General features: G+C 44.5%; 3 protein-coding genes across 5 annotated transcripts; 2 read left to right on the top strand and 1 right to left on the bottom strand.

Moving 5' to 3' along the window:
* Window positions 1–3,838: 3,838 nt before the first annotated feature.
* LOC118387110 (26S proteasome regulatory subunit 10B-like) lies at window positions 3,839–8,180 on the top strand. The gene is made up of 14 exons (XM_035775270.2): window positions 3,839–4,005; window positions 4,452–4,531; window positions 4,645–4,684; window positions 4,804–4,856; window positions 4,974–5,041; window positions 5,206–5,320; window positions 5,430–5,517; window positions 5,814–5,875; window positions 5,973–6,096; window positions 6,315–6,376; window positions 6,693–6,813; window positions 7,325–7,405; window positions 7,508–7,579; window positions 7,692–8,180. Exons 1-14 carry the CDS (start codon window positions 3,921–3,923, stop codon window positions 7,808–7,810), a joined length of 1,170 nt encoding a protein of 389 aa, XP_035631163.1. The 5' UTR covers window positions 3,839–3,920; the 3' UTR covers window positions 7,811–8,180.
* A 100-nt stretch (window positions 8,181–8,280) lies between these two features.
* On the bottom strand, window positions 8,281–12,310 carry LOC118387112 (cell growth regulator with RING finger domain protein 1-like). Its single transcript, XM_035775271.2, has 6 exons — window positions 12,070–12,310; window positions 11,244–11,383; window positions 10,061–10,241; window positions 9,598–9,745; window positions 9,266–9,373; window positions 8,281–8,970 (listed from the first exon to the last, which is right to left on the bottom strand). Exons 1-6 carry the CDS (start codon window positions 12,297–12,299, stop codon window positions 8,641–8,643), a joined length of 1,137 nt encoding a protein of 378 aa, XP_035631164.2. The 5' UTR covers window positions 12,300–12,310; the 3' UTR covers window positions 8,281–8,640.
* Window positions 12,311–12,334: 24 nt separating this feature from the next.
* LOC118387114 (phospholipase DDHD1-like) lies at window positions 12,335–26,735 on the top strand. 3 transcript variants are annotated; one of them, XM_052524059.1, is made up of 13 exons: window positions 12,335–13,446; window positions 13,644–13,847; window positions 14,551–14,679; window positions 15,280–15,427; window positions 16,031–16,140; window positions 16,850–16,956; window positions 17,092–17,351; window positions 17,514–17,592; window positions 17,703–17,852; window positions 18,117–18,181; window positions 18,516–18,697; window positions 23,080–23,322; window positions 24,799–26,735. In XM_052524059.1, the coding sequence occupies exons 1-13, from the start codon at window positions 12,654–12,656 to the stop codon at window positions 24,981–24,983; spliced, it is 2,655 nt and encodes an 884-aa protein (XP_052380019.1). In that variant the 5' UTR covers window positions 12,335–12,653; the 3' UTR covers window positions 24,984–26,735. The 3 variants fall into 3 exon arrangements, with proteins under 3 accessions (XP_052380019.1, XP_052380020.1, XP_052380018.1); XM_052524060.1 differs by having other exon boundaries at window positions 12,337–13,446; window positions 13,644–13,826; window positions 23,074–23,322; XM_052524058.1 differs by having other exon boundaries at window positions 12,337–13,446; window positions 23,074–23,322.
* Window positions 26,736–26,961: the final 226 nt, after the last annotated feature.

Genomic DNA, 26,961 nt, shown 5'->3' with positions numbered 1-26,961 from the left:
GTTTGCCCCCGGTGATGCGTTGTGCAGACCTCACTACCCTTTGGAGAGCCTTACGGTTGTGGGCGGAGCAGTTGCCGTACCAGGCGGTGATACAGCCCGACAGGACTCTCTCGATTGTGCATCTGTAGAAGTTTGTGAGTGCTTTTGGTGACAAGCCAAATTTCTTCAGCCTCCTAAGGTTGAAGAGGCGCTGCTGCGCCTTCTTCACAATGCGGTCTGTGTGGGTGGACCAATTCAGTTTGTCTGTGATGTGTACGCCGAGCACAAAAACATCCTGTGGCGTTCTGCATTAGCATCGGACAGCCCCTGTGATATGCAACTTTTCAGGGAAGTTAGGAACCAATATACTCAGGCAGTTAGGAAAGCTAAGGCTAGCTTTTTCAAGCAGAAATTTGTATCCTGTAGCACAAACTCAAAAACGTTCTGGGACACTGTAAAGTCCATGGAGAATAAGAGCACCTCCTCCCAGCTTCCCACTCCACTGAGGCTAGGAAACACTGTCACCACCGATAAATCGACGTCTGGCCATGCTTTCCACCTGTCTACCCCTACCCCGATCAACAGCCCTCCACCCCCCACAGCAACTCGCCCAAGCCTCCCCAAATCCAGATAGCTGATGTTCTGAAAGAGCTGCAAAATCTGGACCCCTACAAATCAGCCGGGCTAGACAATCTGGACCCTCTCTTTCTAAAATGATCTGCCGAAATTGTTGCAACTTCTATTACTAGCCTGTTCAACCTCTCTTCCGTATCACATGACATTCCCAAAGATTTGAAAGCTGCCGCAGTCATCCCCCTCTTCAAAGGGGGAGACACTCTAGACCCAAACTGCTGCAGACCTATATCTATTCTACCCTGCCTTTCTAAGTTCTTCGAAAACAAATTTAAAAAATGACCAACCATTTCAAATCCCACCGTACCTTCTCTGCTATGCAATCTGGTTTCAGAGCTGGTCACCTCAGCCACACTCAAGATACTAAACAATATCATAACCGCCATCGATAAGAGACATTACTGTGCAGCTGTTTTCATCGACCTGGCTAAGTCTTTCGACTCTGTCAATCACAACATTCTTATTGGCAGACTCAAAAGCCTTGGTTTCTCAAATTATTGCCTCGCCTGGTTCACCAACTACTTCTCTGATAGAGTTCAGTGTGTCAAATCGGAGGGCCTGTTGTCCGGACCTCTGGCAGCGTCTATGGGAGTGCCACAGGGTTCAATTCTCGGGCCGATTCTCTTCTCTGTATACATCAATGATGTCGCTCTTGTTGCTGGTGATTCTTTGATCCACCTCTACGCAGACGGCACCATTCTGTATACCTCTGGCCCTTCTTTGGACACTGTGTTATCTAACCTCTAGACGAGCTTCAATGTCATACAACTCTCAATCCATGGCCTCCAACTGCTCTCGAAATGCTAGTAAAACTAAATGCATGCTCTTCAACCGATCGCTGCCCGCACCTGCCCTTCCATCCAGCATCACAACTCTGAACGGTTCTGACTTAGAATATGTGGACAACTACAAATACCTAGGTGTCTGGTTAGACAGTAAACTCTCCATCCAGACTCACATTAAACATCTCCAATCCAAAATGAAATCTAGAATCTGCTTCCTATTTCACAACAAAGCATCCTTCACTCATGCTGCCAAACATACCCTCGTAAAACTGACAATCCTACTGATCCTCGATTTCGGTGATGTCATTTACACAATAGTCTCCAACACTCTACTCAAAAATGTTTGTCACCAAATGCCCATATACTACACACCACTGCGACCTGTATGCTGTTGTTGGCTGGCCCTCGCTTCATATTCGACGCCAAACCCACTGGCTCCAGGTCATCTACAAGTCTCTGCTAGGTAAAGCCCCACCTTATCTCATCTCACTGGTCACCATAGCAGCACCCACCCATAGCACGCGCTCCAGCAGGTATATCTCACCGGTCACTCCCAAAGCCAATTCTTCCTTTGGCCACCTTTCCTTCCAGTTCTCTGCTGCCGATGACTGGAACGTTCTGCAAAAATCACTAAAGCTGGAGACTCTTACCTCCCTCACTTGCACCAGCTGTCAGAGTAGCTCACAGATCACTGCACCTGTACATAGCCCATCTGTAAATAGCCCATCCAATCTACCTCATCCCCATACTGTATTTATTTATTTATTTATTTATCTTGCTCCTTTGCACCCCAGTATCTCTACTTGCACATTGATCTTCTGCACATTCTACCATTCCAGTGTCTAATTGCTATATTGTAATTACTTCACCATCATGGCCTATTTATTGCCTTTACCTCCCTTATCCTACCTCATTTGCACATGCTGTGAATAGACTTTTCTAATGTATTATTGATTGTATGTTTGTTTATTCCATGTGTAACTCTGTGTTGTTGTATGTGTCAATCTCCTTTACTTTATCTTTATCTTTATCCAGGTCGCAGTTGCAAATGAGAACTTGTTCTCAACTAACCTAGCTGGTTAAATAAATGTGAAATAAATAAATAAAAATAATAATGAATAGGACCCCTAAATAGAGAGGACATGAGCAGCTTTTAGTGTTCCTGAGTTTAAGGTGGCAGTGACAAAAAGAGCAACGGATCATTTATCTGTTTACACAATGGAGTTCTTGGCCATACTATTGGCTGCAGTGTGTGTGGAGGAGGTGAGGCCAGCCAGGGTAGTCATCTGCTCTGACTTACGTGCTGCACTGATTCATTTGTACAGCTTACATTCATTTGTGTCACAGAGCAGACAGGATCTATTGTATGAGGTTTTGCAGTGCTTGTATAGGGTGAAACAGATGGGGATATTGGTGATGTTCCTCTGGGTACCAGCTCATGTGGGAGTAGAGGGGAATGAGGAAGTGGATATTATTGCCAAGCAGACTCTTAAACGTCCTAATGTTGAGATGGAATTGTCCATCAGTAAAACAGAAGCCAAGGAATTAATAAGAACAGTGGTTAAAAATAAGTAACAAGAGTTGTGGAACAGGGAGAGTAAGGGAAGACAACTGTATAAGAGTTGTGGAACAGGGAAAGTAAGGGAAGACAACTGTATAAGAGTTGTGGAACAGGGAGAGTAAGGGAAGACAACTGTATAAGAGTTGTGGAACAGGGAGAGTAAGGGTGGACAACTGTATAAGAGTTGTGGAACAGGGAAAGTAAGGGAAGACAACTGTATAAGAGTTGTGGAACAGGGAGAGTAAGGGAAGACAACTGTATAAGAGTTGTGGAACAGGGAGAGTAAGGGAAGACAACTGTATAAGAGTTGTGGAACAGGGAGAGTAAGGGAAGACAACTGTATAAGAGTTGTGGAACAGGGAAAGTAAGGGAAGACAACTGTATAAGAGTTGTGGAACAGGGAAAGTAAGGGAAGACAACTGTATAAGAGTTGTGGAACAGGGAGAGTAAGGGAAGACAACTGTATAAGAGTTGTGGAACAGGGAGAGTAAGGGAAGACAACTGTATAAGAGTTGTGGAACAGGGAGAGTAAGGGAAGACAACTGTATAAGAGTTGTGGAACAGGGAGAGTAAGGGTGGACAACTGTATAAGAGTTGTGGAACAGGGAGAGTAAGCGAAGACAACTGTATAAGAGTTGTGGAACAGGGAGAGTAAGGGTGGACAACTGTATAAGAGTTGTGGAACAGGGAGAGTAAGGGAAGACAACTGTATAAGATCCAGGAAAAGGTGGGTGCAGGGAGGTCCTCAGGCTGAGAGAGAAGGCCAGGAAAGTGTCATCACAAGGCTGAGACTGGGACACAGAAGGCCAGTCTCTGGTTCACACTCCAGTCCAGTTGGAGGCGGTAATGCACCATAAAGTTGGTTGCCAACCGCCATATAAAATCCACAGAAGTAGAAGAAGAAGTAGAAGAAGAAGAAGAAGAAGAAGTAGTTTACAATTCCCATAATTCATAGAGGCAAAATGGCTGACACCAGAGAAAAGGGACTTCAAGATTACAGAAAAAGATTACTTGAACATAAAGAGATTGATGGACGTTTAAAAGAGTGTAAGTCATATATTTGCTTGTCTTTGTCAATATTTCAGAATAATACACATAAAAGGGGTTATCGAACTAAAATAACCAACATGACCAGTTAGCTAATCGGTTGTGGGCTAACTCGCATTGTCATGCAGTAGAGTCGGTCATAGAAATGAATGGTCTTGACAACCGGCTAACGCGTTAGCAAAATGCTAGCTACCAAAACAGCTGCAGTTAACCGTTTATTGAAGTGTATTCGCTGTGCTTAGCAAGCTATTTAACCAGCTATTTGCCAAGACCGCTAGAAAACAATAGTAGTTCAAATGTATCTTGAACATTAAAACAATAACAAAGGATCAGCTAACGTTAACGAACTAGTTAGCTAACAGAGCACAGCCCTACCTTCTAGCTAAAGTTAACTAGCTTGCTAACGTTACATAGCTTGGTTTCATACTTGTATCCTGTGTTTTCAGTGAGGGAACAGCTCAAGGAACAGACAAAACAATATGAAAAATCTGAAAATGACCTGAAGGCCTTACAAAGTGTTGGTCAGGTAAAATTGTGAATTCACACACCATGATTTATTGATCGGCAATAGTGTACTAAAATTGTCTCCGTATCATAAAGAACGGATTTTAACTGCAACTTCTTGTAATACTTATGCAGATTGTCGGTGAAGTGCTCAAACAGCTGACAGAGGAGAAATGTAAGTTGTACCATTGCAATCGTCCTACGACTCATATATATATATATCTACCTAGGTCATATACGTCTGACCTTTCGGCATTACATATTATGTCATGTTCATCCTCTTCCTGTCTTCAGTCATTGTCAAGGCAACCAATGGCCCTCGCTATGTTGTTGGCTGCCGCAGACAAGTAAGTCTTGAGCCATGACGTACCCTTGTATCATCAGCATTTATTTACTTTCAGTGAGTGTCAGTATCACCTCTCCATGATTGTAATGGAGCTCATCTATCTGTCATTTTCACACAGCTGGATAAATCGCAGCTCAAACCAGGCACAAGAGTGGCCCTGGACATGACCACCCTCACCATTATGAGGTAGGCACTGTACACGCACGCATGCTCAAAACCACAACACACACACACACAGCGTGTGAGCAACTGTCAATTCAGTCTATTGAAACAAAATGTTCCAAGTAAAAAGTATGTCAGCCTTAAATGTTGCTGGTGATGGCAGTTAACATGTCCCTTCCCCACCTCAGATATCTGCCCAGAGAGGTGGACCCCTTGGTGTACAACATGTCCCATGAAGACCCAGGCAGCATCTCTTACTCAGAGATCGGGGGCTTGGCCGAGCAGATCCGTGAACTGAGAGAGGTACTTATACTACATCCTACAGTATACTTATGATATTCTTAGAAAATGGGGGTACGTGTTTTTCCTGAGCCAGTCAGGTTTTCTATATGACCTTCCCCCTGTGTTCCAGGTGATTGAGCTGCCCCTGACCAACCCTGAGCTATTCCTGAGGGTGGGGATTATCCCTCCAAAGGGCTGCCTGCTCTACGGACCTCCAGGTAAGTCACTATCTAGCAGGATTTCACTCTAGACCGAGGCTGAATCTCAAGTGTTTCCTTGATTTCTCATGTCTCTGATTCCTTCACCTACCTCTCAAAACACATTGGATGAGAAGATCTAAGGTCCCGCCCCTCGCACCTTCTCCTCCAATGTGTTTTGAGAAGGAGGTCAAGGAATAAAGGGTGCGGTGAATCACAGAAAGACTTTTGAGATTCACCCTGAATAATGCAAATAAGTTACGTCACTGAGGTCCTGAGGGTTTATTCATAGATTTTCTTTATGCACTTTTGATTAGGCACCGGAAAGACTCTTCTGGCCAGAGCGGTGGCCAGTCAGATGGACTGTAACTTCCTCAAGGTGACTTGTAGGCTACACTTTGTATAACTCCACTGGCCTTTCTGACTCTCTTCACCATTCTTTGAAGAACTTGGCTGACACTGTCCCCCTGTGGCAGGTTGTGTCCAGCTCCATTGTGGATAAGTACATTGGAGAGAGCGCCAGGCTCATCAGGGAGATGTTCAACTATGCCAGGGACCACCAGCCCTGCATCATCTTTATGGATGAGATAGACGCCATCGGTGAGCATCCTGAGCTGTAGCCTGGCCCCTGATCAGTTTGCACTGTATAGCCAACTGCTATGGTCATTGTCAACCAGTTGGCTATACAGCACAAACAGTTCTGGGACCAGGCTAAGCATTCTGAACCCTGATGCCATATCTATTCCTTCTCCCTTTGCTCAGCAGTGTCTGGGAACTGGGAATGTGTTGTAAGTGAAATACTTGTTTTTCTCTCCAAGGTGGCCGAAGGTTCTCAGAGGGCACGTCAGCTGACAGAGAGATCCAGAGGACTCTGATGGAGGTAAATTGAGCGACCATAACACTTAGATATGTTACATAGAATTGATATTGTTCAACAAACGTTGCTTTCTATAACAATGATGGTTCAATAAAACATTTATTTGGGGAAAGACCTGGTTCTGTGGCTTGGTCTGTACAGTATATATTGTGGGGATGTTGAAGATAAGACAACTCAATGATGTGTAGCTTGCAGTAAGCTTGACTGGCATTTCAATAAGCGAAGGGTATTACTGTAAGGTGTTTAACATTATTAGGATCCATGGCAGATAATCCTCGCTGAATTGGATTTTCACCGTCTTATCTCTGTGTGCACCCAGCTGCTGAACCAAATGGACGGCTTTGACACCCTGCACAGAGTCAAGATGATCATGGCCACCAACCGGCCTGACACCCTGGACCCCGCGCTGCTGCGTCCCGGCAGACTGGACCGAAAGATCCGTAGGTTCTTCCTCATCTCTCTGTGTGTTATTTACCCAGTGTGCTTCATACTTACTCATCATATTATAATATATGCCGTTAAGTAGACTAAGTCATGCTTCATAAATTTTTCACATGGGTGCCGCCGGGACGCGAACCCACAATCCTGACATAGCCTGGTTCCTCTCTAGGTTTCTTCCTAGGTTTTGGCCTTTCTAGGGAGTTTTTCCTAGCCACCGTGCTTCTACACCTGCATTGCTTGCTGTTTGGGGTTTTAGGCTGGGTTTCTGTACAGCACTTTGAATTATCAGCTGATGTATGGGCTATATATAAATCAAATAAATATATAAATACATTTGATGATGATGATTGGCCATGCTGAACCAACTGAGCCATACAGTACCTTATCCCCTTTGGGACATAGGGTCACAATGATCTCCCTCCACTTCCTTCTTTTTACACCCAGGTAGGAACACATGTAAATCTCTGTGGTATGAAAAGAGTGACGTGGTTATTTCTACTGTTCCAACAGATGTTGAGCTGCCCAATGAACAGGCCCGTTTGGACATCCTGAAGATCCACTCCGGCCCCATCACCAAACACGGAGAGATAGGTGTGTTGATTTGAACACAGCTGGGACATACTAGGTTTAAGTCATGTTTTAGACTTCTGGTACGGTTTCCTTTGAACAAATGTTGGCTTTTTTTCTTCTCAGATTACGAAGCGATCGTGAAGCTTTCGGATGGCTTCAACGGAGCCGATTTGAGAAATGTCTGCACTGAAGCAGGTACCTGTCATGACTAACTCGTACATTATCAGTTTAGCTTGACAAAAAGTGATTTTTCTTGAATCCAACCGCATTTTGATCTGCCTAAGTCGGGTCTCTTTCGGTCTACCAGGTATGTTTGCGATCCGTACCGATCACGAGTACGTCACTCAAGAGGATTTCATGAAGGCGGTTCGCAAGGTGGCTGATTCGAAGAAGCTTGAATCCAAGCTGGACTACAAGCCCATATAAATTCCTATATCTTTATTTCTATATGTGAACGTGGGGAGTTTTGCTGTTGGGGTGTTCTCACCAGTAAAACCATTTTTTTTCTTGCCATTTTTTTGTTGCCAAGTTGTATGATGCAGAAAAGTTTCTTGGGGGGGAAAAGTGGATTCGGGATCTGTTGTTAACCATTTCTATAGAGTTGCCAAGAAGTGACCTCAGAACAGCTACAGATATGGGACCAGCATACATTGTCTCTACCCTCTCGTAGTGTTACATTTCTGCCCAGTATTTAGGATTATATTAACGAGACAATAAATACTGTTGCCATTGAAGCGGCTGTGTCTGTAAAAGCATACAAAAGGAGTATGCCATATTAAAAACTTTATCATACTGATCACTGTTATTCTGTTTTTTACCTCGATAAAGCTGTGATGTCGGGTTTGGCTTCTTTGCCAATTTCCCAAAAATGTCCGATCAATGCTCAGGAGAAGAGAAACAACTTAATGTATGGTATATTGATAATAAATAAAATACATCTATACATTACACATAAAAACAAATAGTAGGTTTTCCATATCTACATACATTGTTTACAAACCGATCAAGGAATAGTTTACAACACAACTATCAACGTGATAAAATGTATATGCTCACAGCCCTACAACAGTTTGAAATGTCCAATAGATGACTTTGGCGTAAAACCATATCACATCCATTCTATGATAGACACTGATTCCCATGAAACGGTACTATTATATCTGTATTGGACCAGTACCTATAGTGATAATGCTCATGCACATCCTGGCCACCATACATACAGCTACTCTAATGACATTGACCTGCTACATCACAGTTCATTCTTCCTCCCCCATAGGGGAATTGTGGAACAGGGCAAACGACTCCAATACGAAAGCTCTGCAAATGGGGCAGTGTTGGAAGTGATGGACACAGCCGTCACACACACAGGCGTGCCTGCAGGGTAGCAGAACACGGTTAACAGGTGCATTTTGACACACAACACAGTCTTTGGCTTTTCCCTCCTGTGACCACTCTTCATCTTCCATTCCTGGTGTCTTCTCTTCCTCTCCATGCTCTCTTTCCTGTCGTTCTGGTGGTATCTCTGTGCTAGGGGCGGGGTCAGTCGCCCCTGACAACCCCATGCTCTCAGCTGACATAAAGAGTGACTGGAGGAGGAAACAACAGTTACCATTGCATTTATGAGAATGTCAACTGCCAGCATCAGACTTGCTCTTAACAGCCAAAAATGTATTTCAATATCTACAATAGTATACCACTAAGAAGAAAGCAATGTATTGGCCTGCATTCTAAGTGGAAAGCTAGTATGGATAATGGAACACAATGAAATATCAGAAGAAGGTAATGACAGGCTACTGTAATCTCACTGAGCCCTTGCCCATTTCATAGAAACACATATTCCTGTTTCAATGGGACTGGATGAATAAAGAAACAAATCTATACCTTTAACTCATACATGTTCCCTTGTGCCGTGAGGAGGTAATGAAACAGGATCCGTGCCGACAGGCTGTATTTGTCATCTGGAACATGGACTACGGTGACACTGGCGGCCTGAACCAGAGAGAGGAGGACAACACCCACGCAGAGAAGGTACCGTTAAACTTTCTGAGCACACCTGCTACCGGGGTGTTTATTGTTTTCATTTATTTTCCTTCATTATGTTCCCCTAACCCTTCCACCCCTCTCCTAACTGGAGTCAACTAATGGACAACAACATTTAGGCTTCTACTTCCAGCTTACCCGTGTTCAAGTGTTACCATGACAGTCATACTTACAATGTTGTATGTGTCCCTGGCTTCAGGCTCAGCCAGTGTGAGGAGAGCCACCAGGGGATAACGTTCCCGTGGCAAATGACCAAAATCGGTGATCCTCAGTTCAGCTGGCATCTCGCTGTAGTGCTCCTCTCTGTTCTCTCCACTGATACTGAGGCTTTGGTTAAGGGGTGAAATACATGATGAAACTGAACTGAAAGACATGAATTTGCCTTGCATGTATTCCATCCATCCTCAATCTTAGTGTAACATCTAAATATCACAATGATTAAATATCATGATATATCATAATACATCAATGAAACTTGCGATGTATCATAAAGGATAAACATAACATGAGAAATTAATATCTTCTAGAACCTGAATATAAAATCGGACCATCACATGTACAAAATGTACTAATAATACTAAACTAGGGAAGCAACAATGACACAGATGATCAGATTATAGCCCCTGTGAAGGATACTGGAAACTTTGGCAGTGGTGGTACTGGAAGTGCAGGGCTTCCTGGAACTGTTGTGGTGTGCTGAGCCTACTGAGGCCATGTTGGTGGGTCTGTAGCGCCCCCTGGAGGGCATGGACACCACAACCCCAGTAACAGCTCAGCACACAGGGCTCCAGGCAGCATGGACGCAGGGACACACCCCCTGAAAGGAGGAAAATAATGAATGATTCATTGTTGATTGAATGATTAAGGTCCGATGGGGTGTGGTATATGGCCAATATACCACGGCTAAGGGATGTTCTTAAGACTGACGCAACACAGAGTGTCTGGATACAGCCCTTAGCCATGGTATATTGGTCATATACCACAATTAGGCGGTTCGAGCCCTGAATGCTGATTGGCTGACAGCCGTGGTATATCAGACCGTATACCAAAGTATTACAAAACATTTATTTTTTCTTCTCTAATTACGTTGGTAACCAGTTTATAATAGCAATAAGGCACCTCAGGGTTTTGTGATATATGGTCAATATACCAAGGCTCAGGGCTGTTCTTAGGCACGATGCAACGCTGTTCTTGGGCCATATACCACACACCCCCACACCTTATTGCTTTAATATAAACTGGGTGGTTCGATCCCTAAATTCTGATGGCTGAAAGCCGTGGTATATCACACCGTATACCATGGGTATAACAAAACATTTATTTTTACTGCTCTAATTACGTTGGTAACCAGTTTATAATAGCAGTAAGGCTCCTCAGGGGTTTGTGATATATGGCCAATGTACCATGGCTAAGGGCTGTGTCCTAGCACTCCCCGTTGCGTTGTGCCTAAGAACAGCCCTTAGCCGTGGTATATTGACCATATATCACAAAACCCTGAGGTGCCTTATTGCTATTATAAACTTGTTACAACCAGAAATAGTACAGTACACAAGTATTTTTGTTTCATCCAATCAGCATCCAGGACCCAAACTACCCAGTTTAAAATATGCAATAAAATCTACATTTATATATAATTGATGGCGGCACACCTATAACATAGTATGGGGCATGGACCTAATATAACACTATACTATATGGGTCCGATTCCCCCGGATGTACATTGAAATAGCTTTTTGGACCTGGAGGGTTAATCTGGGTCCAGGAATCTGGCCCGATGTGTTGTGTGTTGCATTATAACTGTCCTTGTATGCTCTCTTACCAGTCACAGATGCCACCCCAGAGGTCCCCATCTCCAGGGCAAAGGGGTTGGTCACCTGAACCATCCTCTTCTCTGGGACAGGCAAGACTGACTCAGTCTCATCAGAGCTACGAAGAATCACTGGGACATCGAAACCAAACCTATGGGGGGACGAGGTGGAACAGCACAGAAGATTTGAATGGAGATATTCCATTATGTTGTGTGTATAAGAGATCAGACGAGATTTTCGAAGTAGCCTACATAACAACTTGACAAATTGATATTGCACGCACACCATTTTTTTAAATAAAAGTTTATATCATCTCATTTCTGGGGATGATATATAATAATTAAAAAACGCTCTCTAATAGCCAACCTCGTGAAAAGTATGACAATTTGTGTAGAACATTATAAATTAATTTTTAAATTCTGCCAACCACTTTAATGTTATAATACATAAAGTAGACAACAGTGCAGAAAAGTGAACATTACAGTTCACTTCAGAGGCAATGTCACCATGTTCCACTTTCCGGAGTCCCATGTTTATCCAACGCCACAATGTTTCATTTTCTCGCGTGCCGAACATTGCGTCACTGTATTTTTGTCACGTGAGATGTCAATGTAGCAATAATGGTGTGCTGTCAAACGATCAACGCCTTTTGCCATCTTTATTACAGCGAAAGAGAGGAGGAATTTGACTTTACTGAACAGAATATAAACATGACTGACTTCTACATGTCGGCACAGATACGACAGATAGCTAGCAACGTTATATGTAGGCTAAAATAAGCCCTTCATTTAATAACCATATCCTAATGTTGTTGTCAAGGCAATTTGATAAACCTACCAGCCGAGGACCATGGCGGCGGTAACAACGAAACATAAGGATATGACACTAATGTAAAATAAAGGAGAATATTCATACAACATAACTAGAAACACGGCTGCCATTTTTAATCTGGCTAACGATAAATAAACCGATTTATGATCAAACCCGTGGATAAAAAATACATTCGTATCCTCCATAGCAGGCACTTCCGTCACTACGGTGTCCTGTGCACATAACCTCATGCGCATTTTTTCGCGCATTTGGGAGGAGCGCTTAGCCGAACATCTGTAGTAAGCAAACCGCAGATAGGAGGGCGAATACAATAGGTGAACAGATAGCCTCCCCAGAGTCCCTGCCAGTAGATCTATCTTTCAATCATTTCAAAAAGTCTCAATTTCGGTAGCCCAGTTCTGGGAGAGTGGATGAACCGGCGCACAGATGGTGGCATTTGTGGTAATAAGCAAGGAGAAGGTTTTGAAACCGTTAGTCCTGGACCTATCTATGACAAACCATTAGGTAAGCAAAAGGCACAGAAATAAGGTTGAGGACGTAGGCTAGACTATATTGTTTATTTGGACAATAGGCTGTTTTTTTATCAAGTCATGAGCAATTTTAAGGACATAAAGTCGACCTCCTGTCAACTGAGCTCGGATAATAATTCAATGAGCAGCAATGACTGGGATATGGCCAATGATGTGTTTGTGACCTGCTACGAGGACCCGATGGGAGAAAATATACACGGGGAGATGGACTCGGTCCAGTCCGGCTTGGAAATACACCTGCCTCCGCTGCTGCTAGGCGATCACCGTTTATCTCAGGACAGCATGCTATTGGGCCTAGTGGAGGAAGCTTACTCGGGCTATCACCCTCTCCCCGACTCGGGGACAGACTATTTGGATATCACAAACGACCTGAACTACACCGAAAGTGATGGGAATGTGACTACAAAGAAACGTAACCGCTCCACCAGTTCCAGGCACCGCGGGGAGGTCGTCACCGAGCTGGGACCAGAGGAAGTGCGATGGTTCTACAAAGAGGACAAGAGAACATGGAAGCCATTTGTTGGACACGACTCTTTGAAAATTGAAGTAATTTACCGCAAATTATGTGAACTAAATCCCTGCAAGGTGAAATGTCGGAGTCCCACCACCGAACAAGAGGAAGCCAGTGATTCGGCCACGGGTTCCGAACCCCAACTGGAAGATGTGGCACACGGGGGAGCTGTTCAAGCAGAGACGGCGACAGGGGACGCAGAGGTTGGAGGGGACAGAGAATGGGAGAAAGATGAACTCGACCTGGATTCCATAAGTGTAAACGTTGAGGCTGTTTGCGTCAGAGGTGGTCTCTATGAAGTGGACGTCAAAGACAAAGAATGTTACCCCGTCTACTGGAACCGTGAGTAGCCTATTCTTATCACTATATACGATTCTTCTCTCCCTCACTGTTTGTCATGTTAATCCTGATTATATCACAAGGCTGCCATAACAGTCCCAAACCTGTCAGAGCACAGATTGAGCAACTGATACTGCCCATTCAATAGAGTTGCTTCGACATCACCATAACCACAGTGTAATCCCTCTGTATGTCCACAGAGCAGGACAGTATTGCCGTGATGAGGGGTCAGTGGTTCGTCGACGGCACGTGGCTTCCCCTTGAGGAAGACGAGAGTGATCTCATCGAGCTGGAGCACCTTGCCCGTTTCAGGGGGCACCAGACGAGGGAGACCTACGATGCCACCATTGAAGTGGTGACCACCACAGTGGACAACAAGGATGGTAAAGTGGATGGACTCAATGGCAAGTGGGACATGGGCATGCCGCCGTGTGGGGGGCGTCGGTTGTGACCGTGTCGATGAAGGGTGTATGTGAAGGATATGAATGAACACACACCCCACTTCTGTACCCAAAAACAAACACTTTGAATAAAGAAAGAAGAAAACATAGCTAGAACATTGCACATGGCTACGCAAAATATATTCTTCTCCCAAGTGCTTTCATTGTCCCTGTACCTAACGACAGACAACACTGGCTACTGTTCAGCACTACAGTAAGTGAGACACTGTACTGTGTGTAGGCTGCCTTTCTGTACTGTCTAACCATTTAGGCCAGCGTCACAAAGAAAGCTCTGGTCAGCTGACCTCGTTTTAGCCGAGCTCCGTCGAAACCAGGTGGACATTCAGAGGTTCACCTGAACGTGAATACAAACTGTCATAGTAAAAATGGAAGGAAAAATGGCAGATTGACGACATACATGACAGCTGTGTCATGTTCATTAGGATACGCCTTAGGAACATTTTTTAAAGCAGAAAAGAAAATCAAGCAATTCTTATTGGACAAGTTCATATCTGTTTGGGACCATTTTCTTCCATTTAGTAACTACTGAACACGACTACTGTTTAAGTGCGTGCAAGTGGGACTTCTCCAAACGTCACTGGAGATTCACATGAACGGAATGAAGTCAATAGGTCTGTGTTAATTACTGCTCCTCGTCTTCCTCCAGCAATCCACAGTTTGAAACTGAGCCGAAGCCATGTGGACTGGCACAGTGTGGACGAGGTGTATCTCTACAGTGATGCCACCACCTCCAAGATCGCACGCACTGTCACCCAGAGACTGGGCTTCTCCAAAGGTTTGTATCCCCACTGACATGAATTAGGAATCCTCTGTGTTTCACTGCCTACAATATGGTGTGTAACACCTTACTTAAAAGCTGCAGGTACGATGCATCCTATTATGGTTATAATGTATTGTAAGACTTTTCATAAGCACGTATGAACCCCTTGTAATGTCTCATCATCTCATAACGATCCTGACTAAGAACTAGCAGTCTTTTGTGGGATTTGCTGAAATACTTTGTTTTGGTACTCTACATAACTGTACAGTTACAGTAGGCTAATCAAGTTCAAGTTTTTATTTATACTAATTATGGCGTTCAATACAAAGTGACATCCATGCGCAACAACAACAACAACAACAACAACAACAACAACAACAACAACATATGAAATAGATAGGATGACAACAACAGAAAATGTAAAAACATCCAGCAATTTATTGAGTGACTCATTATTGAGCAGAGAATGGGTGATATTTTGTACCATTCAGTTGTCAACTCATTATACAGGGTATAATGTTGTCAGTTAGTTTTCTCCTGCGGGTCTTCCTGCCCTTCCCTGAGTTAGCCTGTACTCTTGTATATGGTAAAATAGCTGGTTTAATTCCTCCTCAGCTGGCAGTAGTGGGACGCGTCTCCATCGGGGCTATGTGGAGGAGGCAGCGCCCGAGGACACCCCGCCCGAAACAACACACATCGTCTTTGTGGTGCACGGGATTGGCCAGAAGATGGACCAGGGCCGCATCATCAGGAACACAAGCATGTGAGTTATAGGAACAAGGAACTCAGTGACGATATGGTATAAAACTCTCTCAGACCCTGTCAACGGGTTTTATACAATCTAATATGTTTATAATATAGTCATATTATGGGGAAAGTGAGCAGAGTATGAGAAAGTATACCAAACATTGGAGGATTAAATCTAAGGTTCTCACAGAACCATTGTTAATGAGCAATTATTATCACCTACAGCACCAGTCAAAAGTTTGGACACACCTACTCATTCAAAGCTTTTCTTTATTTGGACTATTTTCTACATTGTAGAATAATAGTGAAGACATCAAAACTATGAAATAACACATATGGAATCATGTAGTAACCGAAAAAGTGTTCAACAAATCAAAATCTATTTTAGACTTCTTCAAAGTAGCCATCCTTTTCCTTGATGACAGCTTTGCACACTTTTTGCATTCTGTCAACCTGCTTCATGTGGTAGTCACAAACTGTATGTTTTTCATTTTGATGCATTAATAATGCATGTATAATGCTTCACAAAGTGGGTATTCATAGGAAATATTACCAAATATTCTTGGTGATGTATTTTTTCTTAATGTGGATCTGTGTCTGTGCCATTACTCGTCTATAGGATGAGGGAGGCTGCTAGAAAGATGGAGGAGAAGCATTTCTCAGATCGTTCCACAGGACACGTGGAGTTCCTTCCTGTGGAGTGGAGGTCCAAACTGTGCCTGGATGGAGGTATGTGTGGCCACACCCACTTTGTGACCTATTGAACTCCTATGTGGTCAAAACGTTGTCTGTGGTAGCATAGATTTTTATTTTATTTTTCTACTGTGTTATTGACTTGTTAATTGTTTACTCCATGTGTAACTCTGTGTTGTCTGTTCACACTGCTATGCTTTATCTTGGCCAGGTCGCAGTTGCAAATGACAACATGTTCTCAACTAGCCTACCTGGTTAAATAAAGGTGAAATGAAAAAAAAATGAACACCTAAGTGGTGGAAACGTTGTCTGTGGTAGCATAGATTGAACTCCTAAGTGGTGGAAACGTTGTCTGTGGTAGCATAGATTGCAGGGTGTGGTGGAAACGCTGTCTGTGGTAGCATAGATTGCAGGGTGTGGTGTCTGTTTTTATCATGTGAGTAACATTGTATGTGCTTGTGTAATATTTTTCCACATCTACTTTAGACCTCACTTTCAATTTGTTCTAAGAGGTAAATGCATTAACAGCTGTTGTTGTGTAATGAAGACAAACAACTTAACCTGTGAACCCACTGGTCTGTTTGTGCTTTAGCCGTAACGCATGACAACAATGCAACAGTTGTTTACTGTACATGCTGTATTGAACTGGGCTTTTCACCAGACGGGTTGAAATGTGTTCTTTGTTGATGACTTCGGGTGTGTGTGTGGGCGTGTGTGTGTGTGTGTGTGTGTGAGATGGTTGTAGACACGGTGGACTCCATCACTCCAGACAAGGTTCGTGGACTCAGGGATATGCTCAACAGCAGTGCCATGGACATCATGTACTACACCAGCCCTCTGTACAGAGACGAGGTGAGATCCTCACACACACAAATACACACAAATACACAAACACACACTTATCATGTGTTGCATTGAACAGTCCCTCACAGAAAGCACTCTTAGCCACACACAAAATCTAATTGGTCCCACTGTTTGTCTCTGTAGATCACTAAGGGTTTAACTCAGGAGCTGAATCGTCTCTACAGCCTCTTCTGCATGCGGAACCCTGAGTTTGGGGAGAGTGGCAAGGTGTCCATCGTGTCCCACTCCCTGGGTTGTGTCATAACCTTCGACATCATGACAGGCTGGGATCCGGTACGCTTCCGTCATGAAGAACTATGGGCCGACCCCGAGGAGATGCAAGAGCGCTGGCCAAGCTGTCAGGGGCGTCAACTACAAGAGGAGATGAGACTCACACGACTCAGGTCGGTAGACACTCACTAGCCAGGGTCATATTCATGAGGCACCAAACGGATGAACACGACACCGTGGTCACCCAGTCGACCACTGTAATTTGTCCCCAGAGTTAAATGTTTATGTTAATTTATAGTTGTGTGATAATGTTGTGTTGCATTCATGTCTAAAAGGTTACGAGATTTGGAAAATCAGTTTGCTGGGTTGCAATCCCCGTCATCTGAAGGCTCTTCTTCAGCCTTGAAATTTAAGGTGACATATTCTTTATTCCATTCCTTCTCATTGTTGTGACAGATCTCCTGAGCTGGGAATGAACCCTTTGTCATCCTCTGATGTTCTCTGCGCCATTTATTTGCTTCTAGGTGGAGAACTTTTTCTGCATGGGTTCTCCCCTTGCCGTGTTCTTGGCGTTACGAGGGATCCGACCGGGGAACAACGTGACTCAGGATCACATCTTACCCAAATCCATCTGCCAACGTCTCTTCAACGTCTTTCATCCTACCGACCCTGTGGTGAGCCAACCAACTGAACCAGACAGTACAGTCATTCAGTTATGCAGTCAGTCACTGATGGTGAACTGTAGTATACTGTACCTATAAAGGATTGGAAAGGGGAAGGGGAAGAGCTTTGGTAGAGGCTCAGCTGCCATTTCCGCTTCCAGATTCACATCAAGCGGCTAGCTAGCTAGCGCAGCAAGATTTGGTTCTGGGTTCCAGTATCGAGATTGCTGATGGCATGATGGATGTGCTTAATGATGCCCATGGCTGTATTTTCAGGCTTACCGATTGGAGCCGCTGATCTTAAAGAACTACAGTAACATTTCACCTGTCCAAATACACTGGTGAGTAGTGGATTTAATATGTTATTTTGAATACACTAGTTCACAGTCAACACACACACACACACACACACACACACACACACACACACAAACACACAAACACACACACACACACACACACACACACACACACACAAAAACAAACACACACACACACACACACACACACACACACACACACACACACACACACACACACACACACACACACACACACACAGATTGGGAACAGCAAATAATCGGTGACAGAGCAGCACCCCTGGAGCAGTGTTGTATGAATCAGGAGTTTCCATGTTTGTGAATGACATGTATATATTGTGACCGGGTTGTACAGGTATAACACATGTAGTCCGACACCGTACGACCAGATCCGTCCCACGCTGCTCAACCCTGCACTGAAGGAGAGAGCATCCATCTCGGACACGGAGAGCCTCCCCAGCCCCTGTACCTCCCCCCCTCAGACCCGAAGACACTACGGAGAGTCCATCACAAATCTGGGGAAAGCCAGCATTATGGGTGAGAGAGGGGGCGGGAGAGAGTGGGGGGAGGAAGGGAGAGACATAGGGACTTTCTGTGACAGGTTCTTTATTTACATCTCCTTGCTATTTAGACTTTACTGTTTGTTTATCTCGTTGTTGTTTTTTATTTTGGACTCCTGAAATCGCCTTCTTTTGTTAGGTGATAGTGGAGAGAGTGGGCTGTTAGGTGATAGTGGAGAGAGTGGGCTGTTAGGTGATAGTGGAGAGAGTGGGCTGTTAGGTCATAGTGGAGAGAGTGGGCTGTTAGGTCATAGTGGAGAGAGTGGGCTGTTAGGTGATAGTGGAGAGATTGGTCTGTTAGGTGATAGTGGAGAGAGTGGGCTGTTAGGTCATAGTGGAGAGAGTGGGCTGTTAGGTGATAGTGGAGAGAGTAGGCTGTTAGGTGATAGTGGAGAGAGTGGGCTGTTAGGTCATAGTGGAGAGAGTGGGCTGTTAGGTGATAGTGGAGAGAGTGGGCTGTTAGGTAATAGTGGAGAGAGTGGGCTGTTAGGTCATAGTGGAGAGATTGGTCTGTTAGGTGATAGTGGAGAGAGTGGGCTGTTAGGTCATAGTGGAGAGAGTGGGCTGTTAGGTGAGTGGGCTGTTAGGTCATAGTGGAGAGAGTGGGCTGTTAGGTCATAGTGGAGAGAGTGGGCTGTTAGGTGATAGTGGAGAGAGTGGGCTGTTAGGCTGGGCTGTTAGGTGATAGTGGAGAGAGTGTTAGGTCATAGTGGAGAGATTGGGCTGTTAGGTGATAGTGGAGAGAGTGGGCTGTTAGGTGATAGTGGAGAGAGTGGGCTGTTAGGTGATAGTGGAGAGAGTGGGCTGTTAGGTGATAGTGGAGAGAGTGGGCTGTTAGGTCATAGTGGGCTGTTAGGTCATAGTGGGCTGTTAGGTCATAGTGGAGAGAGTGGGCTGTTAGGTGATAGTGGAGAGAGTGGGCTGTTAGGTCATAGTGGAGAGAGTGGGCTGTTAGGTCGTGGAGTGGAGTGGAGAGTGGGCTGTTAGGTCGTAGTGGAGAGAGTGGGCTGTTAGGTGATAGTGGAGAGAGTGGGCTGTTAGGTGATAGTGGAGAGAGTGGGCTGTTAGGTCATAGTGGAGAGAGTGGGCTGTTAGGTCATAGTGGAGAGAGTGGGCTGTTAGGTCATAGTGGAGAGAGTGGGCTGTTAGGTGATAGTGGAGAGAGTGGGCTGTTAGGTCATGGTGGAGAGAGTGGGCTGTTAGGTCATCGTGGAGAGAGTGGGCTGTTAGGTCATAGTGGAGAGAGTGGGCTGTTAGGTCATAGTGGAGTGTTAGCTGATAGTGGAGAGTGGGCTGTTAGGTCATAGTGTTATGAGTGGAGAGAGTGGAGCTGTTAGGTGATAGTGGAGAGAGTGGGCTGTTAGGTGATAGAGGAGAGAGGGCTGTTAGGTGATAGTGGAGAGAGTGGGCTGTTAGGTGATAGTGGAGAGAGTGGGCTGTTAGGTGATAGTGGAGAGAGTGGGCTGTTAGGTCATAGTGGAGAGAGTGGGCTGTTAGGTCATAGTGGAGAGAGTGGGCTGTTAGGTGATAGTGGAGAGAGTGGGCTGTTAGGTGATAGTGGAGAGAGTGGGCTGTTAGGTCATCGTGGAGAGTGGGCTGTTATAGTGGAGAGAGGGGCTGTTAGGTGATAGTGGAGAGAGAGGTCATAGTGGGCTGTTAGGTCATAGTGGAGAGAGTGGGCTGTTAGGTGATAGTGGAGAGAGTGGGCTGTTAGGTCATAGTGGAGAGAGCTGTTAGGTGGGCTGTTAGGTGATAGTGGAGAGAGTGGGCTGTTAGGTCATAGTGGAGAGAGTGGGCTGTTAGGTGATAGTGGAGAGAGTGGGCTGTTAGTGGAAGAGTGATAGTGGAGAGAGGTGGTGGAGAGTGGGCTGTTAGGTGATAGTGGAGAGAGTGGTTAGGTCTGTTGGGCTGTTAGGTCATAGTGGAGAGAGTGGGCTGTTAGGTGATAGTGGAGAGAGTGGGCTGTTAGGAGAGAGTGGGCTGTTAGGTGATAGTGGAGAGAGTGGGCTGTTAGGTGAATGCACCTTTTAGGTCGCTCTGGATAAGAGCATCTGCTAAGAGACTTAAATATAAATGTAAATGTGATAGTGGAGAGAGTGGGCTGTTAGGTGATAGTGGAGAGAGTGGGCTGTTAGGTCATAGTGGAGAGAGTGGGCTGTTAGGTCATAGTGGAGAGAGTGGGCTGTTAGGTGATAGTGGAGAGTGGGCTGTTTGGTCATAGTGGAGAGAGTGGGCTGTTAGGTCATAGTGGAGAGAGTGGGCTGTTAGGTCGCAGTGGAGAGAGTGGGCTGTTAGGTGATAGTGGAGAGAGTGGGCTGTTAGGTCATAGTGGAGAGAGTGGGCTGTTAGGTCATAGTGGAGAGAGTGGGCTGTTAGGTCAGAGAGTGGGCTGTTAGGTGATAGTGGAGAGAGTGGGCTGTTAGGTCATAGTGGAGAGAGTGGGCTGTTAGGTCATAGTGGAGAGAGTGGGCTGTTAGGTCATAGTGGAGAGAGTGGGCTGTTAGGTGATAGTGGAGAGAGTGGGCTGTTAGGTGATAGTGGAGAGAGTGGGCTGTTAGGTCATAGTGGAGAGAGTGGGCTGTTAGGTCATAGTGGAGAGAGTGGGCTGTTAGGTCATAGTGGAGAGAGTGGGCTGTTAGGTGATAGTGGAGAGAGTGGGCTGTTAGGAGAGAGTGGGCTGTTAGGTGATAGTGGAGAGAGTGGGCTGTTAGGTGAATGCACCAATTTGTAAGTCGCTCTGGATAAGAGCATCTGCTAAACGACTTAAATATAAATGTAAATGTGATAGTGGAGAGAGTGGGCTGTTAGGTGATAGTGGAGAGAGTGGGCTGTTAGGTCATAGTGGAGAGAGTGGGCTGTTAGGTCATAGTGGAGAGAGTGGGCTGTTAGGTCGCAGTGGAGAGAGTGGGCTGTTTGGTCATAGTGGAGAGAGTGGGCTGTTAGGTCATAGTGGAGAGAGTGGGCTGTTAGGTCGCAGTGGAGAGAGTGGGCTGTTAGGTCATAGTGGAGAGAGTGGGCTGTTTGGGTTCAGTCAAGGACAGACCCACCCACATACACAAAAGTATGTGAACACACCTTCAAATGAATGGATTTGGCTATTTCAGCCACACCCGTTGCTGACAGGTGTATTATATTGAGCACACACCCATGCAATCTCCATAGACAAACATCGGCAGTAGAATGGCCTTACTGAAGAGCTCAGTGACTTTCAACGTGGCACCGTCATAGGATGCCACCTTTCCAACAAGTCAGTTCGTCAAATTTCTGCCCTGCTCGAGCTGCCCCAGTCAACTGTAAATGCTGTCATTGTGAAGTGGAAATGTCTAGGAGCAACAAAGGCTCCGCCTCGGGCCCACTGAGTGTTGAAGAGCGTAGTGCGTAAAAATTGTCTGTCCTCGGGTGCAAAGCCTGCCACCATTGAACTCTGGAGCAGTGGAAACCCGTTCTCTGGAGTGATGAATCACGCTTTACCATCTGGAAGTCCGACGGACTAATCTAGGTTTGGCGGATGCCAGACCATTTCTGTGCTTCCAACTTTGTGGCAACATTTTGGGTAAGGCCTTTTCCTTTTCAGCATGACAAAGCCCCTGTGCACAAAGCGAGGTCCTTACAGAAATGGTTTGTCGATCGGTGTGGAACAACTTGACTGGCCTGCACAGAGCCCTCACCTCAACCCCATTGAACACCTTTGGGATGAATTGGAATGCCGACTGCAAACCAGGCCTATTCGCCCAACATCAGTGCCCGACCTCACTAATGCTCTTGTGGCTGAATGGAAGCAAGTCCCCACAAAAATGTTCCAACATCTAGTGAAAATCCTCCCTAGAAGAGTCAAGGCTTTTATAGCAGTCAAGGGGGGGACCGACTCCATATTAATGCCCAGGAGTTCAGAATGAGATGTTCGATGAGCAGGTGTCCACATACTTTTGTATATATGTCATTTTGTGGAAAGATGTAATTTGATCTTGCTGAAACAGAAGTAGCTTGCATAGCTGAATCACTGTCCAGAAAACACAGCCTCAACAAATCAAGGGAGAGCAATTAAGTCTTATCACAGGGATTGACACTAGAGAACCTCTGATTCCTTATATTTCCTTTATTCAGGATTAGATCATATTTTTTTAAAGAACACTTTGCAGTGTAGGACCAAATCTAAGGTAATTATTTGTAAATGCGTGGGTGTGCTATGTACAATTTAAATGTTATTGTGTTTTCCTGCCTATATCTGTGAGGACACATTAGTTGATTGATATGTGTTGTCCTGTGCTGTGCTGCTCAATGTGATTGTGTGTTCGTGTGTTTGTATGTGTGTGTGTCTGTCTTTGAGTTTCGCTGTGTTCTCCATGTCGGCAGGTGCAGCCAGTCTCGGGAAAGGCATTGGCGGGATCTTCTTCTCCCGCTTCTCACGCTCAAGTGGTCAGGTGGGCAACGTGGAGGAGGAGCCTTCCGATTCAGAGGGCGGGGTCTTGGAGGTGGATAATGCCATATCAGGAGAGGAGGGTGTGGCTACGGAGTTAGAGAAGTTACCTGTAGTAGAGGAGACAAGGGAAATAGAGTCCTCCATATCTCGGTCCACCTCAGCTATCCTGGACAACACCACATGTACGTATCAGGGATGGAAATCAAGCTAGCCCGTGGCTAGTACTTTTCAGACCAGGCTAGTAGAAAATGTGTCCAACCACCCCAACGGTTAATGAAATGTTGTCTTTTCAATTATCGCATGGCACAGATTTTGGACCTGGGCTGGTAAAAATTGCAGTCTATTAGCCTGGCTGGTCAGTGCCCAAAGTCCTTAAAGACATACTTTGGCAAATACTAAGTATTTTTTAAACGTCCTGCTTCGGGCTGGATGTGTCAATGTGTAGTTCATACTGTACATGCATCATCTATGAGCAGAATTACTGTCTTACCTCAATTAGCCCCAAAGTGCTTTAACAGTAACCTGGCAATACAACCAAGAAGCCAGAGCACAGTGGCCCGGAAAACCTTCTTGGAATGAAGACATCTAGAAACTCTGCCCTGTAACATAACCAAACCTGTATCATAATGAGGAAATGTAGAAACTCTGCCCTGTAACATAACCAAACCTGTATCATAATGAGGAAATGTAGAAACTCTGCCCTGTAACATAACCAAACCTGTATGATAATGAGGAAATGTAGAAACTCTGCCCTGTAACATAACCAAACCTGTATCATAATGAGGAAATGTAGAAACTCTGCCCTGTAACATAACCAGACCTGTATGATAATGAGGAAATGTAGAAACTCTGCCCTGTAACATAACCAAACCTGTATCATAATGAGGAAATGTAGAAACTCTGCCCTGTAACATAACCAAACCTGTATGATAATGAGGAAATGTAGAAACTCTGCCCTGTAACATAACCGAACCTGTATGATAATGAGGAAATGTAGAAACTCTGCCCTGTAACATAACCGAACCTGTATCATAATGAGGAAATGTAGAAACTCTGCCCTGTAACATAACCAAACCTGTATCATAATGAGGAAATGTAGAAACTCTGCCCTGTAACATAACCGAACCTGTATCATAATGAGGAAATGTAGAAACTCTGCCCTGTAACATAACCAAACCTGTATCATAATGAGGAAATGTAGAAACTCTGCCCTGTAACATAACCAAACCTGTATCATAATGAGGAAATGTAGAAACTCTGCCCTGTAACATAACCAAACCTGTATCATAATGAGGAAATGTAGAAACTCTGCCCTGTAACATAACCAAACCTGTATCATAATGAGGAAATGTAGAAACTCTGCCCTGTAACATAACCAAACCTGTATCATAATGAGGAAATGTAGAAACTCTGCCCTGTAACATAACCGAACCTGTATCATAATGAGGAAATGTAGAAACTCTGCCCTGTAACATAACCAAAAGTACAAACAAACTCAAGCTAAATCAAGTGTTAGTATATAAAGTGTTTAAACCAGCAGTGAACTTTACTATGAACTATGTCCTTTTCCTATTCTCTTTTCTAATTCTGTTTGGTTACAGTATCTATGGCTAGTATTACAAGTGTTTGTTTTAACTCTGTCTTTCTTTGTGTTACAGTGGAGTTGGAGAGGCGCATTGACTTTGAGCTGCGAGAAGGCATGGTGGAGAGCCGCTATTGGTCGGCTGTGACCTCGCACACAGCCTATTGGTGTTCACACGACGTGGCACTGTTTCTTCTCACCTTCATGTATAGACAGGGGTATCCCACTCAGCTCTCTGAGGATAACCCAGAGTTATCCTAACCCACAGCCAAAACACACACACACACACACACACACACACACACACACACACACACACACACACACACACACACACACACACACACACACACACACACACACACACACACACACACACACACACACACACACACACACACACACAGACGGAGACACACACACTATTTTTCCCTTTCCCTCAACACATATAATAGTATCCCAGTGTACACACAAAAATTTGCGACCAGACCGATGAGACATAACTGTGTATTAGAGACCACTTCACAGCCTGTGGTCATCCCGTCAAAGACTGTACCCTTTACCCTATGGTCCTAATAGTGACTGTTCCTCATATACCCACCCTGTGGGTTTATTGAAGACTTTACCCCCCAGGCACACACCAAACTCAAAGAAGACTGTTCCTCTTTCCTGTGACTAAATGATGCCTCTAGGACCAAGCATCTGTCAGTGTTCATTATCTTGGACTTGACATTGACTGTGTTGGTGTCGGACACAGCTTTGAGTGGGTGTGTGTGACTCCTGAAACTGTAGCCATGCCTCTAGCCCAACCTCTCCTCTCACAACTCCCAGCATCAACACTCATTTAGATGTTTAGCCTGTTGAGAGTGTTACATCCAAATCCATCCCTCAGAACATTGAAACCCATTTGGTTTCATCATTTGATTTCAACCCGTTAGGTGGATCAAAGTGGATTGTTGCAGAATGTTTGAAGTAGCCTGGTTAAACATAGTTTTTTCCGTTCAGTCTGGTTTGACCAGGCTAGGGTTAATGCTGCTTGGATGAGGTCATTGGACCTGAGCATGTGGTAGAGTAAATAGAATGTAGCTCTATAGACTACCTGTACTGCTATGATGATGATATGTTGAGGTATCATGTTTACAATAACTAACTAACTGAACATTTCTATAAGGGATGATGGAAAGATGCTAATGTTGAGTAGACAACTTGAGCAAAGTTGCCAAATACAGTTATTTGCTTATGTCTCATAACCTAATGGCAGGTTCGGTCTCTTGGCTGATCCATCCATCAGAAGACCACAGAATTGTTTTAGTTCTGCTGCGAATTGTCTTGATCCAACAGAGCACTACTATATCCGTTTGTATTACTAACGCTGACATGTTGCACATAACGCAGTAACTTTCTAGTCAGGCAACAAACAGACAGCATATCAGTAAAACAAGAGGAACACAGGCATGAAGGACCCATGCAACATGTTTTATTTACATCCAAGTAACTAAAGAGAGTTGCATTGGAGAGTACAGGATAATAAACTGTACTAATACAATATACTTTATTAGAATCAATAATGATGTGGGTAAAAATGAAAACAGCATGCAGTATGTACATAGACAGGGAGAAATATGCTTTGCTTGGGCTACTACAGTCCCTGGTTTGAATCCAGGCTGAATCACATCCGGCCGTGATTGGGAGTCCCATAGGGTGCCGCACAATTGGCCCAGCTTTGTCCAAGTTTGGCCGTCATTGAAAATAAGAATTTGTTCTTAATTAACTGACTTGCCTAGTTAAATAAAGGTTTAAAAAAATATATTGCTGTTAGTGAGGGATTACAGCATGCAGGCTCATTTGTTAAAAGCTTTTAGCAAAGTAGTTACACTAACATCGAATGACATCACTTACATCAGATCTCTGCCAGAATAAAGCTTGCCATCAGGAGTTTTTTTTTATATGATTTGTGTAAACTCAGCAGAGTTTTTTTTTAATATGATTTGTGTAAACTCAGCAGAGTTTTTTTTTTAAAACACAGTATCTGTTAGGATGACTTTTTACTGTCTTGTGAATGTTAGCTATTTCATTTCTCCTCAGATGTGTTTGAAGGCCTTCCTTGTTAGATCAGACTGTCAGATTCCTTGGTATTCTACTCTGTCATCCCCATGCCTTTGCTCTAACACCTGGTTCCCACTATAGGGCTGATCCAAATCAAACTGTGCTGGCACAGATATTTTATTTTCACATTGTC

This window comes from Oncorhynchus keta, chromosome 8 (genome assembly GCF_023373465.1).
Source record: "Oncorhynchus keta strain PuntledgeMale-10-30-2019 chromosome 8, Oket_V2, whole genome shotgun sequence".
In the NCBI taxonomy this organism is placed as follows: domain Eukaryota; kingdom Metazoa; phylum Chordata; class Actinopteri; order Salmoniformes; family Salmonidae; genus Oncorhynchus; species Oncorhynchus keta.
This window is presented reverse-complemented; position numbering and strand designations above follow the sequence as displayed.

Bases quoted from the DNA above. Each gene is read 5' to 3' on its own strand.
- LOC118387112 (XM_035775271.2), bottom strand. From the start codon at position 12,299: ATGCGCATGAGGTTATGTGCACAGGACACCGTAGTGACGGAAGTGCCT. The intron at 9,746-10,060 runs GTATCCTTCACA...CCAAAGCCTCAG, and splicing joins CACCACTGCCAAAGTTTCCA to TATCAGTGGAGAGAACAGAG. The intron at 8,971-9,265 runs GTATAGATTTGT...TTCCTCCTCCAG, and splicing joins GGAACATGTATGAGTTAAAG to TCACTCTTTATGTCAGCTGA.
- LOC118387110 (XM_035775270.2), top strand. From the start codon at position 3,921: ATGGCTGACACCAGAGAAAAGGGACTTCAAGATTACAGAAAAAGATTA. The intron at 5,518-5,813 runs GTAAGTCACTAT...ACTTTTGATTAG, and splicing joins CCTGCTCTACGGACCTCCAG to GCACCGGAAAGACTCTTCTG. The intron at 6,814-7,324 runs GTAGGTTCTTCC...CTGTTCCAACAG, and splicing joins CAGACTGGACCGAAAGATCC to ATGTTGAGCTGCCCAATGAA.
- LOC118387114 (XM_052524058.1), top strand. From the start codon at position 12,654: ATGAGCAATTTTAAGGACATAAAGTCGACCTCCTGTCAACTGAGCTCG. The intron at 13,447-13,643 runs GTGAGTAGCCTA...GTATGTCCACAG, and splicing joins TTACCCCGTCTACTGGAACC to AGCAGGACAGTATTGCCGTG. The intron at 23,323-24,798 runs GTACGTATCAGG...TTTGTGTTACAG, and splicing joins TATCCTGGACAACACCACAT to TGGAGTTGGAGAGGCGCATT.